The sequence below is a fragment of the Gymnoscopelus microlampas genome (genome assembly GCF_963454915.1).
Source record: "Gymnoscopelus microlampas genome assembly, chromosome: 5".
Lineage (NCBI taxonomy): Eukaryota > Metazoa > Chordata > Actinopteri > Myctophiformes > Myctophidae > Gymnoscopelus > Gymnoscopelus microlampas.
Window position 1 is genome coordinate 43,241,315 of NC_139942.1, and position 14,544 is coordinate 43,255,858.

The 14,544-nt window shown below is 41.5% G+C and overlaps 1 protein-coding gene across 6 annotated transcripts in view; it reads left to right on the plus strand.

Moving 5' to 3' along the window:
* The window catches only part of asph (aspartate beta-hydroxylase), a 36,369-nt gene that overhangs the window by 8,289 nt on the left and 13,536 nt on the right, over positions 1-14,544 (plus strand). For 2 of the 6 annotated variants that reach the window (XM_084057815.1, XM_084057817.1), the window contains exons 2-4: positions 2,639-2,800; positions 4,032-4,076; positions 4,966-5,034. In XM_084057815.1, coding sequence (XP_083913941.1) covers positions 2,639-2,800; positions 4,032-4,076; positions 4,966-5,034 — 276 coding nt within the window. Of the gene's footprint in view, positions 1-1,157; positions 1,410-2,638; positions 2,801-4,031; positions 4,077-4,965; positions 5,035-14,544 lie in introns of those variants that run through there. The other 4 variants (XM_084057813.1, XM_084057814.1, XM_084057816.1 and 1 more) reach the window with 4 other exon arrangements.

The following is a 14,544-nucleotide window of genomic DNA, read 5'->3' on the forward strand; positions in this document are numbered from 1 at the left end:
GTGTTAAATCTGATAGGCGTTCTTTTGTAGAAGGAATAGAATTGGCATTGGCACAACCCTTTTTGCTCTTTGTGCAAAGAAATAAGTAAAAGAAAAACTCACATGGTGGGGCTTCCTTTGCACTCTCATCAGTTAACACTGCCGTTGTAAACAATAGCAAATGTAGGACTATGAAAACCTGTGTGCATTTGAGTTTGAATCTTATTTGCATGCAATTTCTAGTTTTACCCTGTTGAAATCAATGCTTCGTATAACAGAGAGTGTCTAAATCAAAGTCCTTGGTGCCATTTCGACAAAACCTCACATCTTCACTAGTCATGAGTCTCCTTTTACCCCTGTAAAATGTGCACAAATCAATTATGTGGCTGTGACAGACATAGGTAGGGTGGGCATGAAATCCTTCACATGTTCTCTCTGTCTCCCACTTTGCTGCTGTGTGTCAGTAGGCCTCAGAGCAGAGGACTTGTAATGCCACAGGCTAAAGGGAGGATCATGAAAATGCCTGACATTGCTTTGCCGTGCTGTGCAGTTGAATGGCAGCAGCCTATAAAACTGGGTTGTGAGGACAATAGATGTTTGTCTATGCATTAGAAATGTCTATGTAAAGATGTTGACACAAAGGCCAAGGCAGCTATTTTGAGTAATGTTCACTTGTCATAATGACTGAGTTAGCTCAGAGTTTTTGCATGGTTGAGCCTACATGGAAGCTTTTTTTGTAATGAGTAAGAGTTCTATGATGCCAGCCTGCTCTTCACTGTATGTTAAGTGAGCAGTGAGATTGCCCCAAGAGTTGCCCACGTGTTTTAGACTTTTGCCAAAGAGTTGCCCAGTGTGCAGTTGGCCTCATGGCACGTGCCTAACTACGCTGATTTGCTTGCCTGACAACGACAATTTGGCATTGTATGCCAATGGCTTGCTGGCCGGCGCTGTGGGAAAAAGAGGACATTTCCTTGTAATGGAACTCTGCACAGTGTAGATCAGACAATGGGGAATTGAACCGGCTGAGGCCATTGATGTTGACATCTCTCTCTGTGTCAGGGCCAGCTGCTCGAACAGTTCTATAAATAGTTCATATTGGACATCCAGTGCCATATCGGGCTTACAAAGGCAGGCCGAGAGAGAGACAAGGTGGGAATTAGCAGACAGAGAGAGGTTATCTTGGCAGACATGCAGTAGAGAGACCAGAGGGAGGGCTGCAGGAAATAGAACTACGCCGAGACGGGGGAACCAGGCTGGACTTTCCATTGACTGGTGCAGCTAGTGTCCTTGAGGGTCAGTTGGTAAGCCGGGCAGAGCCGGGCAGTGTGTTGTTCACTCGGCAGGGATGGGTGATCCAATGACCTTGGTCGAATCCACCACCCCTCCCGTCATAACGCAGATCCACTCGGTGATCGCAGCAGCAACTGAAGGTGAGAATACCAGTTTGTCATCTTGGAGCTAGACCAGCGAAGGACAAGGCACAGAGGAAGAGGCCGTCGACTCGTAACTGGGCCGGATCAGCAGTTCTGGAAACCTGTGACGTTTCCAGCCTCGCTTGATTACAGTTTTTGTCGTATGAGAAAACTAATTTGACTAAACTATAATAGCTCTGCTTATAATTTTGTTGTGTCAAGTGACACGGTCTGGCATTTTGGACATACTTCAGTAAGCATTGTAGCAGGAATGTTGGGGCCTTGTTGTTCTCATCTGGTACTCTCACATCGCATTAATATACATGGCTGTTCAGCAGCACATCGTGTAACAGCTTCATGCGTATGGCTGGAGACTAACTTCTGTAGCCTCACAGACTGGAATGTGGATGAAACCACCTTCAGGTTATTAGCCCCTGTAGACCTTTAGTCTTGTTACCGTATGTGAAACCACATACAATGGTGGTCATTGTTAGTCTTTAAATATATAGTACATTTTATGTAAATGAACTTGTTGCATACAATGCTTGAATGGAAGTCAACCTTTTACATCTAAGAGCAACCTGAGATCAGGACAAGTGTTAGTATTTTTACAACTGCTGCTAATTCAAGTTGGCATGTGCTGTGTGTGTATGTGTGTTATGGGTACACCATACAATACTGACTGTGAGCATTTTGAGCTGTGAATTTTTGTGTCAGTTTGACCTCACACCATACAGCGGACATCTCCAACACCTGTTCATGCAGTCTCTGCCACTATTTCTACCCACAATGCTTGTCAACGGCACCCAGAATAACTCCTCATTCATCCATTGCTCTTATGTTAGTCATATATTCTCTTTATTTCTCCTCCATTGCCTCTACCCAGAGCCAAGTCAGAGATCCATTTCCAATCTGTGCTATAGGAACAAATGATGTACAGGAACAGTCTGAAGCAATGTAAATGCAAATGGGCCACCAGTATATTTTCATCACTATGTTGTTTCTTTTTCTTATAGTCTGCTATTTTTGAATTTCTGCCAAATGCTGAAATCCATCAAGCTTCTGAGTTTTAACATTATCATTCATTCCAGTATTACAAACTTGGATGAATTGAGTTTTGTCGTGCAACAGAAAATAGGACTATCTTTCAAAGGTTTGAATGAACAAGCAACAAAAGGCAAAACGACAACAATCACCTAACAAACTGAACAAGATTAACACTTTTTCTTGTCTCTTTGTCTCCTCAGATGCCGTCAAGCCACCGATGACCAATAAGAATGGAAAGAAGTCAGAGGGTGGATCTGGAGGAGGAAGCTTCTTCACCTGGTTCATGGTGCTGGCTCTGCTCGGGGTGTGGACGTCAGTAGCCGTGGTCTACTTTGACCTAGTCGACTACCAGGGGGTCCTCGGTGAGTACATGATGATAGAGATGTTTTAATATGCCACCAGGAGTATTGCATACAGTACTCCCGTGCCAGTGTGTGTGGACACACGTGTACACACACCAGATAGGCGCGTGGACCCGTCTAGCCAGGGTCTTGTTCAACCTAGGTGGGAGTTATCTACAGCTACACTTGAATAACGGAAGGAGACACAACTGTTGACATGGACAGACACATGCATTTTGATGAATGGGTAATGGTGCTCATTATAGGGCTGTGCAGAGTCTGTAACCCAGAGAGCTGCAATGTGAACTTGACAAACGATCAGGTAGGGCTGGGCAATGTCCTATCGATATTATATATCGATGGCGTGATATGAGAGTAGATATCTGGGATTTTCGATATCGGCACATGGCAAGAATGTAGCCGATCTGTAAGCTTAAAATTAGATTTTTGTTTTTATACTGTCACAAAATATTATCGTTGCGATATTGAGGTGTTTGGTTAAAAATATTACATTTTGTCCATATCGCTCAGCCCTGCTGTCAGTTATTCCTGATTGACGACCAGTTTCACCACGCTAACACTTTTTAGCTGACAGACAAATTGCCAAACTGAACATGGAGTCCTGTCAGACTGGCCTGACAGGACTGGATGTTCATTATTTTCTGTAATGTGATGCCAGCTTCATTCTGTAGTGCTGCTGTAATGTCTTGATGGCTATATTACTACTGTAATAAGCTGCTTTAGTCGTGCCATTTGTGTTTCCATTTGAACCAAATCAAATACTGGAAAGAAAATGGAATCAAAATGGCCACCATGAAATGGCTGCAGATGCAAAACTGCTGTGTCATAGAAATGAGATGGCAACCTGCATCGCTTCTTAAATCCACATATATCTACAAACACGTTGTTCTTCTTTAACAATGGATTATGTTGGAGCTAGAAGCTTTGTGTCACTGTTTTCTGTTAAGTTAGGATTTTGTGTGCATTGTTTATGGCAACTTGGTCTCTCACTTCATTCTCAATGTACTACTTAACCATTTTACCTACCTCAATGCGTAGTTCTTCTGTTGCATGCGAGTGTTATGCCTAATGTATTGTCACAAATTAACGCCTCTATCAATTTGTTTGGAATGACATTCTCTCTTTTTCGTAATCTACTGTTGATCCTCTGAATTATCAATCTTTTGTTTTTTCCTATTTGCTTCCAATTCCAATATGTCTGTTTTGTTTTCTCTCTGAATGCTGCATGCAGACAAGGCTAAGGACTTACAAATTAACCTGTCCGAAGCTTTGCAAGGTAAAAAGGGCTCCTGTCTGAATAATGTCTCATGTCATGTCCACCCCCCGTCCTCCTCTGTGGTCTAATTACTCTTGAACGCAGTCGCCAAACAGTTTTTGACTGTAGCACGGCTACAAATTAGATTTTAATAGTCTCCAAATTAGATTTAATAGTTTAATTTCAAATGCCGTCAAGTCCGATTTTCCTCAATGAGTTCCGTAGTAATATTATACATGGAAACCGCCACTGTATATTATGTATTCTGAGAGAGTAAGCAGAGTAAGAGAGCAAGAATTACATTCTAGACTGTTACTCCAAATCTGAGATATTACCATGACCATCTCTAGTTCTAGCCTCAGTTCAAATACATTTTGATTATACCATTTTATACACCACCGTCTAAAATGAGTTCCAAGTTAATGTCATATTCAAGATTTCTATCTAATTCTACCCGACAAACATCTTGTCATTTCACATGTAGTCCTTCTATATCCCACAGTATCCCATAATAACACTATGCTGTCAGAAATTGAAAAAAAGTCTATTCAGTATAATTATTAACATGGTGCCTAACAGTCATATTTGATTTTACTCATTCTATTATTTCCAAATTACCCGATGCAAATTTAGCATTAGCCCTTCAAAGTAGTTGCAGCTTAGGTTATTGGAAAGGAATGCTAACCATTTGAAGAACATAGTTTTGGGGCAACTTAAGCAGACACGTTGAAACTTGATGTGACATAAAGTGCCTGACAAAGGAAAATACGACGACTTAACAAACGCAACGGGTATCCCAGTGCATCTCATCTCATCCCATAGTTAATCCAGTCAAATGATGACTTAAAGCATTAGTGGTTACTGTTAAAAATGTTAAATGTTTTATATGTTCCTGGTTACCCTGCTGTAGGTAAACTCGTGGCGTACGATACTGACGGCGATGGTGATTTTGATGTCGAGGATGCTAAAGTACTGCTAGGCAAGTTTGATTCATCTGGAGTTATAACAAATGTTTTGTTCTGACATCAGTGTCCTGCAGTCAAGGAGTTGACAAAAAAACGTTTGAACTTTTTTTGTGCTCGACCACAAAACATATTTTATAGACGAGAAACCTCAGCTGCACTTTGAATTTGCAGATAAAATGACAAAATCTGAAATTAGTGGTTTCTGCAGGCCCCTGATGCAGTGTGTGCATAATGTATGTCAAAGAAAATGTTTGATTTGGGTTTTCTCTTGCATGACTTACTCTTGTGTTGTTGTTGTTGACTTGAGGTGGTTTGATTCCAATATAACTTATTGCTGAACGACAAACTAATTTGAGAGTTCTCCAAAAAAGAGCACGACCATAGGCCAGGACAAAAAACTGCAATAGTAACAAGAAAATGATGAGCCTTGATCCCAGATTGAAGAACAAAGAAAAACTATCTCTCAGGTTTGGGTTGTTAAAAGGAAAATGTTAACATATCCATATAACTTGCAACATATGTTATTAAAACATGGGTTTTGGAATTGGGTTTATTTAAAAGATATATATATATATATATATATATATATATATATATATATATATATATATATATATATATTTTTTAATATTTTGATTGATATGAAAGTAGATTTCACCCCCAACCTGCCTTCTGAACACACAAGTCACTGATTTCCAAGTTAGATGTTCTGTTGTAATTATTTTATTTTTTGATCCCTGGCTGGTTGCCGTTTTCAAGGTGTAGAGTTTTTTGGGGGGGCACCTCTCCTCTGTGTGTGATGCTCAAAGTGTTCATGACAACTGTGAACTTTCCAGCCCGTAGAGATGGCAGTGATATCATGAGGGTAATGTGTGTGTGTGTGTGTGTGTGTGGTGGGGGTTATATTGCACCATTACATGTTCAGTGATTTCAAATTCAGACTCTTGTGATGACGCTACATCCTCTCCTTATTTATCCTGCTGGCTTCGAGGCGAGAAACTTCCCAGTTGCCTTGAATACAATCGGGTTTGTGATGCAAAATCTTTTGCATGTTGCATGGTTACACGGAGGACAGAATCCATCCTGTTTTCTGTCTGAAATGCACTAGTCCAACACAAATCACAGTGTAAACCAGTCTACACTTGTCTTCCTGACACGCAACACATTTTCACAAAAAACAGGTTGTGAAGACTGCAGCAAAAGAGGTTCTAATGACCTAGAATAATAATTTAAAAAAAGGTTCCGCTTGCCCATAAAGCGATTACCATTTTGTACTAAATAAAAATGTTCTCTGGCTTTTAAATGGAACCACGTGAGAAGCATCAGTTGTTGAGTGGATAGCATGGTTTAACATGGAGACCAATAAAGACCCAGACTGTGCTTTGCATGGGTATTAATCTTTTCTCATCAGTTCAGTAATGCTGAAATTGGCTCACTATCTTTAAAGTCGCTATATTGACTAGTTGTTTCATTGGTTTATTATTTTTGTTTTCAGAACTTTGCATTATGAGAAGAAAATGTTTGACATACAGCAGTACTCTGATCTGCTCTGTGTCTGTAGAGGAGTTGGAATTAGTTTGAAGAGCCCTTACTAAAACTCAATGGCAAAGAATTCAAAGTCTTGTCACTCTCCGTGTTCTCTCTGTGCCACACAAAAGAGGTGTTTTTTTCCCGGTACCCCGTCTATCATTTATTTTTCGTCTCTCTCTCAATTGAGCTACAACGTTGTGCCAATTGGCAAGAACCTATCACCGCTGCTGCTGCTCCTTAGCTCAACGCTGCATGATCCCATTTTTGCTTCATACCGTAGTGTGCTTGCTTTTTTTTTTAAATCCTCCTCATATTCTCCTTCATAGAGGTTCTCTCTGTCTGATGTAGATGAGTGTCTCTCTAGCTCTAATAACTACTCTGTGCAGAAAACTGGAGACTCTACATAGGTTCTCTGCATGCTGCTGTTGAGGCTGCTACAAACTGTAACTGCCGTTTTTAGACCATTTAACTCTCTTCGTCTTGTGCTCTTTCTCTGGCTCTTTAAAATAATCTCCTAATCTACGTCCCCCTCATAGTCTCTCTGCCTAACTCTTAATTCTAACTGTTTGGTATAGAGCTTTACTGGTTCCCTTACTGCCTAACCTTCGCTTAAAACTTCTCCATCTTTTCCTCTCGTTTCTTTTTCTCCCTCTCTACTCTTGCATCATTTTTCCCCCTCATCCTTTCATCACCTCTCTTCTCTTCCAGTTGATCCTCCCTTCAATTTATTTGCTGCCCCTTTGTCTGTCTCCTTCACCCTTCCTACTTTTCTTCCCATTTTCTCTCTCTCTCTCTCTTTGCCACGCATATTCCTCTCTTCTTTTTTCCAATCCGCCCGTACGTCCGTCCATCCATCCCTCCCTCTCGTCTGCGTAGGCCTGACCAGTGAAGGTGGTGGTCAGGGAGAATCCGAGGTTCTGGATTGGTTAGCAGAAGTGGAGGAGGGCGGCTCTGATTGGCTAAACGGCTTCTTCACTTTCCTGTATGGTCTGATAAACCCCCTCGATCCGCCGGAGGAGGAGCACAGTTCCACAGGAGCCATGGAGGAGCTGGATGAGGATGATTATGATGATGTTGATGAGGAAGTAGTCAGGAGAGAGAATCAAGATCAGGGGCAGAAGATTGTCATAGTTGGACTGCATAACCAGTAGCCTCAGGCCAGCTAGCTCCAACCATACACCACAGCCCGATAGACCTATTCACACGGCAACCATTTTGCTCTTACTTCATACCCCCTGGAGTATGAAGTAAGAGCAAAATGGCTGCCGTGTGAATATGGTCAATAATTACCCAGTGCACTGCTTTTTCCTCCTTTTTATATATGATCCCAGTAATTTTATAAATATCAAACAACGAAGACTGATTGAGCCTGATATCTCGTAGATGGCTATTAAAAAATGCCACAGTGTTGGAAGCTACCAATTAGCCTATACTACATTACGGTCACTTGAGAAGACTTTGACAAGGCTTTGACAGACATGAGCTAGCCTGTAAGCTTGGATACCGGTTTCTCTGGAATTGTTTGAGGACTGATGCAATTTTGATATGCATGGTTCTCCACCATTGGAGTTCAACCATGTGCTTGAGAAAAAAACACTGCACCGTTAAGAAGCCCAAGGCTAAATTAATTTCTCTGGAGTACAGATGGACAAAAATGGCTTCTCCCCAGTTGCAGAGATGTGCCAATATGGGGAACTGGAAAACTTGAAGGTTCGAAGGCTTTGTTGCTAAACTTTACTGAGCTGAGGATGCCCCCCCCCCCCCCCATGGGAGCATTTCAACAACAAAAGACCTTCATGTGAACCTCTGTTTCCCTTTTCTAGAATTTTATTGATAATGGACTGTTTCTGCACAGAATTGTCTGCCGCAGCCAACAGCAATATGAGCAATGTTATGCGAAGACCAATTTGCACTTGGACAACTGTTTGGTTGTCCCTTCCTCTTGAGTTTCTATCCACTTTTACTGATGCATGCCATGAAAACATAACCTTGATCTTAACACTGTATAGGTGAAGTATTGGCATGTGTTTGTACTTTTGTAAAGATTTTACCAGGAATGACTGTCTTGAAGTCATAGTTGAATTGGCATCAATAGTTGGTTTCACTGCTTTTTGTTTATGAGTAATACTTGGGTGTTTACATAGATAGTGCATTAGTGTCACACAGATGCTTGTTTTACAGGTGTTAAGTTTCATTCCGTTTCTATCCTGTCAGTAGTTCTTTGCCATTCCTTATCCCTGCTTTGTCAAGTATATGTCCCATTTCATCATAGCCTCTAAACCATTATCATCAATCCCTTCAACTGAATAAAAGCCTAAGCATTTAAAGATAAGTCTTATCAGCCCTTTATCATTAACTGGTTAAGTTGAGGCCGCTGTAATTATAGTTCTTTCTAAGACTACATTTTCAACATAATGTGGTTCTATAGAGGTGTGTTTGGGAACAAGATGGCCTGGTGGTTAAAGAAGCCATTTTGTGTCTGTAGTAGTGTCTGCCACAGAGTTGATCCCAGTAACCATTCTTAGCAGTGCCTTTTGAGTGACATTGGAAGCGTCGCCTCCTCCATGGGGCCATGTGCTGTAGAATCTAGGGCGTAGATCACCAAAATGTTGTTCTAACAATTCCAGTTGGTATAGGTTTGTGACCCAAAGGCCAGAGAAGCCACAGGCAAGGGATTTGGATTTTAGGACTTTTCGTGACCCAAAGGCCAGAGAAGCCAGAGGGGACGGCATTGGATTTTAGGACTTTTTGTGACCCAAAGGCCAAAGAAACCAGAGGGAAAGGCATTGGATCTTAGGAATTTTCAAATTTGAAGGAATTCCATGTGCATGCTACACTGAACCTGATGCACTGGTTTCTCTAGGTTTCTTGTGGAGCAAAAACAATTCCACTTTTACATTTTATCTTAACTTTCAACCTGACAACCGTATTTTGAGCACGTCATTATAAGCTAATTATAATAAATAATACTTTTTCAAAAACGGCAAGCAACACTCTTTTGAGCTTGTAGATCGGCTATTTTTGCTGTGCGACACTGTCGTATGAATTATAAACTAGGGCAAATCAAAATACAGTCTGGCTGACACATTCTGTGTTGGCTACTAAATATGTGGTTGTGCAACAAATCGAAATGTTAACACTATTATTTCTGATTTCAAAAGGAAAATCAGATTTTTCTTTGGTAAGAAGGCCATCACATTTTATACTGAAATATACATTTCTGTTGCTATGAAGATACTGTAGCCTATAGACTTTTAGCATAGCAGGACTGAAATGATGGCCAAACTTTGCTTAGCTGTTTCTTGTTCTTCAAGTTTTGACAGAGCAATTATCATACCAGTGTACTGTACTGGCAAAAACAAAACAAACTCATTAACCTCTAAGAGTCACCCGTTTCTCTGCTCTTGCACTACTATGGCCGTGTGTTCTTGTTTGGTGTAGACCTGATGCAAATTTCAATTTCTGAATGGATTTTCTGTTGGAACACAATTATGTAAACTACATCCTGAACAGACTGGTTTGTTTGAAGCGTGTATATAATGTAATCTACTGATTTGTATGCGAATGGTCTCCTTACCACTGTCAAAGGTGTCACTTATCAGCTCTAATGGTTTCTGCCACACTTGTGCCACCAGGTGGTAATTGGCATTGTAAAGCCCATTCATGGACGATTAATATGCACTTGTTGGTTGTCACACCTACACTTTAAACCAAGAGTCAAAAATGTGACATTGCTGAATTAAGTCAGACTCTGCATTCTCTAACTGTAGTGACCTCACACTACTCTCTTAGCAGCCTTGGAGCCTTTATTTGCAAGTGAGATGGGCATGGTTGCAAAACGTTTTTAATTGAATTGACACATGTGAATGCCGATTCTGAAATGAGTAGCAAGGAGAGTGACATTAACATCACTAATGTGGATTGGACTTTGCATTGATGAGCTCATGGTCTGGCATGGCATGCCCATTCCTTATCATTTAATTTGACTGGAGATTTATTTTACTTCCTAAAGTGTGTGTGTGTGTGTGTGTGTGTGTGTGTGTGTGTGTGTGTGTGTGTGTGTGTGTGTGTGTGTGTGTGTGTATGGTTGATATAGTTGAGCAGAATGTGAGGGAAGCGACAGAGGTAACCTGCAACCACACAGGCAAATCCTGAGTGTTAAATTAACGTTCAGTATTTCGCTGTCAAGAGATGCTGTATCTGGATGACTGACAGCTCAGCAGTTGCTGGAGGAAGGCACAGCATAATACCCATTAACTTCCTCCAGACTCACATAGTCTAGTCAGTCTGGGCTGGAGATTTAAACTTGTGATATACCAGTCACAAGCCCACAAATGCAAATATTTCCAGCTTAAGTTTTTCACACAATTTTGTCTGGATGGCAGTTTTTCTGCCGCTTTAGTCACAGGGTGTTGGTGAGAAAGGGAGAAGTTGAAGATGGTAAAGGGTTAGCATTTAAGATTTTCATTGACTGATAGGAGCTCACATATAGCCCATATGAATTATAAATACAGATTACTACTGTTCTCAATAAAATGTATATGTTGGAAATGTATTTAGAAGTGCATAGACTACCTTTATGCAAAACCAAAGCTGGCAATGTGAGCGACCAAATGGGGTTTCTCTGCCTTTTTTAGCATGCCTAATGAGGTCGGTGTCCATATGATTGCTATGTTCGTGAGTACTCAACTTAAGGCCTCGTGATGCTAAAACTCTCCGTCGAAACCAATGGGAAATCGGGAATGAAAATGCTTGTGTCACGGAGCCAGCTGTTATGTTGCAGAGAAAACATTCTTCCATAGGCAGTTTGTCGTCTGTCCTGAACCATCAGTCTCTGGTTCAGGAGAGAGAAGCAAAGAGTGGGAACCAGAGGTACTGTGTATCTGACGGGGATCAGAGCAGCAGCTGTACTAGGCCTCTGTAGGTGGGTTAGTTTGTAGTCCGTGAGCTATGAATTGATTTACTTTCTGCCATTTTGTGTCCTTGAATGAGTCAAAGACGAGGGCAAACCAAGACTAGCCATCTTCGATTGATTTCCTGTATCTGTGTGACGTTTAGGAGACCAGAAATATAAAGTATATATAAATATAAAGTGGTGTGGGGGGATGGGGCGTGGGGAGAGTGAACCACGGCCACTTAGGAGACTACTGTGTACTCATTTATACCTAGTGGCGAGGCGTGGGATGGCGTTTCTTGGTAAATTATGGATCCTTGAATTCAGCCTAAAGCTTGGAAAGACCTCAAATGGCTGATGCAAGTAAAGATAAGAGAGCGGAGAGATATGTAATAAAGCCAGGAAAAAAAGTATAATTTGTCATTATGTTTGACACTTCTGTCAGTTGGGGTGTAGTCACACCATTACAGGTGGCTTCACATTCTGATACTGAAGAGAGCTTGAGCTACAACAAACCGTATTTTGTTAAAAGGGATACATTTAATAACTTTCCTTTATAAGGAATTAATTCATTTTTTCTTTTTCCTTTTATTTAAAGCCAGATTTACATAATTTTCAAACAACTTCGCCTAGAGTAATCTTCCAAGCCACCTTTTTATTCGTCTAATTTATTTAAAATTGACGGAATTTAGGTTTTGTGTCAGCTAGCTTGCCCAACTACCTACTATCTGGGGTGGTGCGGGGCTTTGTCAAATACATTTAATGACACTTTTGGATGTGTGTGTGTGTGTGTGTGTGTGATGTACAAATTATAATTGGGTAGTTCGCTGCATGGCAATTTTATTCAAGTCAGTCCAGTTCCAGTGAGGTTCACCATTGTCCTGTTTCTGTGTAACATTAGATGAGAAACCTGGAGATGAGGCCACAAGTGGAGCTAAGAAAGGTACCAGTCCGATGCATGGAGCTGTGTGCTGTTACAGTAGTGACATAACACGAGTCATGACATTTCAGCTACCTGTTGTAATGTTAATACTTGTTTAGTAAACCATATATATTTCCCATTCAATTCTAAACATAGTGGAGTTAACACACGTCCGTTAGAGTGGCCTGCTGTTTTTAACATTTTACAATATGGAACAACTAATAGGAGTGAGTCAACTTGTTGAATGATGTTGAGAAAATGTCTGGCAAGTATTGAATGTAGGAGATGAATATTGCAGTATATATTTATGCCAATAAGTCTTAGGGTTTACAATGCTAAAGAGTGCTGGCATGGGGGTTTGATTTCATGATGCTGGTGACTTTAACCACTTTAACCCTAGCGTGAATATTTTGGGGGAGCATTTTCAAAAGTTTCTGAAAATATCCCAAGTATAAAATTAGGCTTAAGTGGTTAATGTCGTACAAATGGACTTTGCTGTGTGGCAGCAATTGAGCTAATGTCAAGAATGGCATGACACACAAACTGATCCAGGGCCTGAAACTAGTCTGTGCTGGTGTCTTTGTAGCCTGCTCTACTTGCGCCAATGCTCTTCAGAGCCTAGAGTTAAGCATGGCCTTCCTCCCATTGACACTGAGCCTGCCTCAACATCAGGGCTTTAACAGTGCTCCCAGTATCTTGAAATACCAGTACTAAAGCTTGCCCTTCCCTGCTGTGGGTGACTAGAGAAGAACAATAACAGACTAAAATTAAAAATGTAGCCTGGCCTGCTTCCCATAACTAGTTGTTAGGCTACTGTCAACTAGTAGTCTAAAACCAGTGGTGTTGTCCTACGTCCATCTCAGAGAACGCTCTGGCCAAGGATACGGGCCTGAAGCTCAGAGATGCTCTGAAGCAGCAGCTAGCCATCATCCACGAGCGTGTGCAGGCCAAGAAACTCGCCCAGCTGGCCCTGGCTGAGGTCAGGAAGATCCTCGCCAGGGAGGAGGCGGAGAAGGTGTTGGGGCTGAGGAGGGAGGAGATAGCGGCCAGGGCAAAGGAGCGAGTAGCCGCCCGGCTGCAGGAAGAGGAGGAGAAAATGGTGAGGGAGGAGATGGAGAAAGCTCTGCTGAAAGCCAGGGCAGAGAAGGAGAAACAGGAGGAGGAGGAGGAGAAGAAGGAAGAGGAGGAGAAGGGGCAGGAGGAGGGAGGGAAGAAATCAAAGAAGGGCGGGGAGAAGGAGGAAAAGAAAGGAGAGGGGGAGGGGAAGAAAACCGATAGGGAGGACCGTAGTAAAGGGAAAGAGCCTGACAAAGAAAAAACTAAAAAGGCCAAAGCTGAGAAATCTGACAAAGGAGGCAAGAAATGAAGTTACAGGAAGTTAGATCTGTAGTTTATATAACAACTCCTCACACAGGAAGTCAAAGGACCCAGTGCACTGCATCATCCTTCAGTGTTAATTTGAATCTGTGTCAAAATAGACCCGTAATGGTTAATCTTTACACTGCTGTGTGGAGCCCAGCCAAGGAAGCCACCCATGGCTAATATGGGGTGGGAAAACTTAAATATGTGCATAGAGCCCATAGTGTTGTAGCCAATCCTTGCTTTTCCGATTAAACATCTCTTTTCCTCTCTAATAAGCGCAACATGAGTTGGGGAAAGAAGGCAGCTGAGGGGAGGATGAGGGGAGAAAGGATGGGAACAGAGGGAGGGGGCTAATGATAAACCAGGAGCCAGAAGAACACCTTCCAAAGAGTTTAGCGTTCATGTTCGCATGATGTGACGAGTTAGTTCCTTTAAAACTTTGTCAGACATGGTTGAAATTTTGCCTGCACTGTAAATGCGTATTCTTCATTGTCAATAAAGTGATTGGTTTTTCCAGTTTTTTAGTGTCATTTGGATACTGTAAATTGACTGGGTCCATCAAGTTGTGAAGTTGAAAGGTATTGGAATTGGATTGCTATCAAGTGTTTGAATGTGTGTTGGTGTGAGCAAAGGAGCATTCATACAGCCATGTTTGATTAATTAAATACGGTTCTACTACAATCACACCATGCTGACTTTCAAGAGATTGATCTTGGGGAAATTATTGAGAAGAAAATGGCACCTTTTCAGTATGCCTACACTTTTACAGTCTGTACTTGATCTCTTTTCCACTTTACAGTCTTCACTGACCTCTGT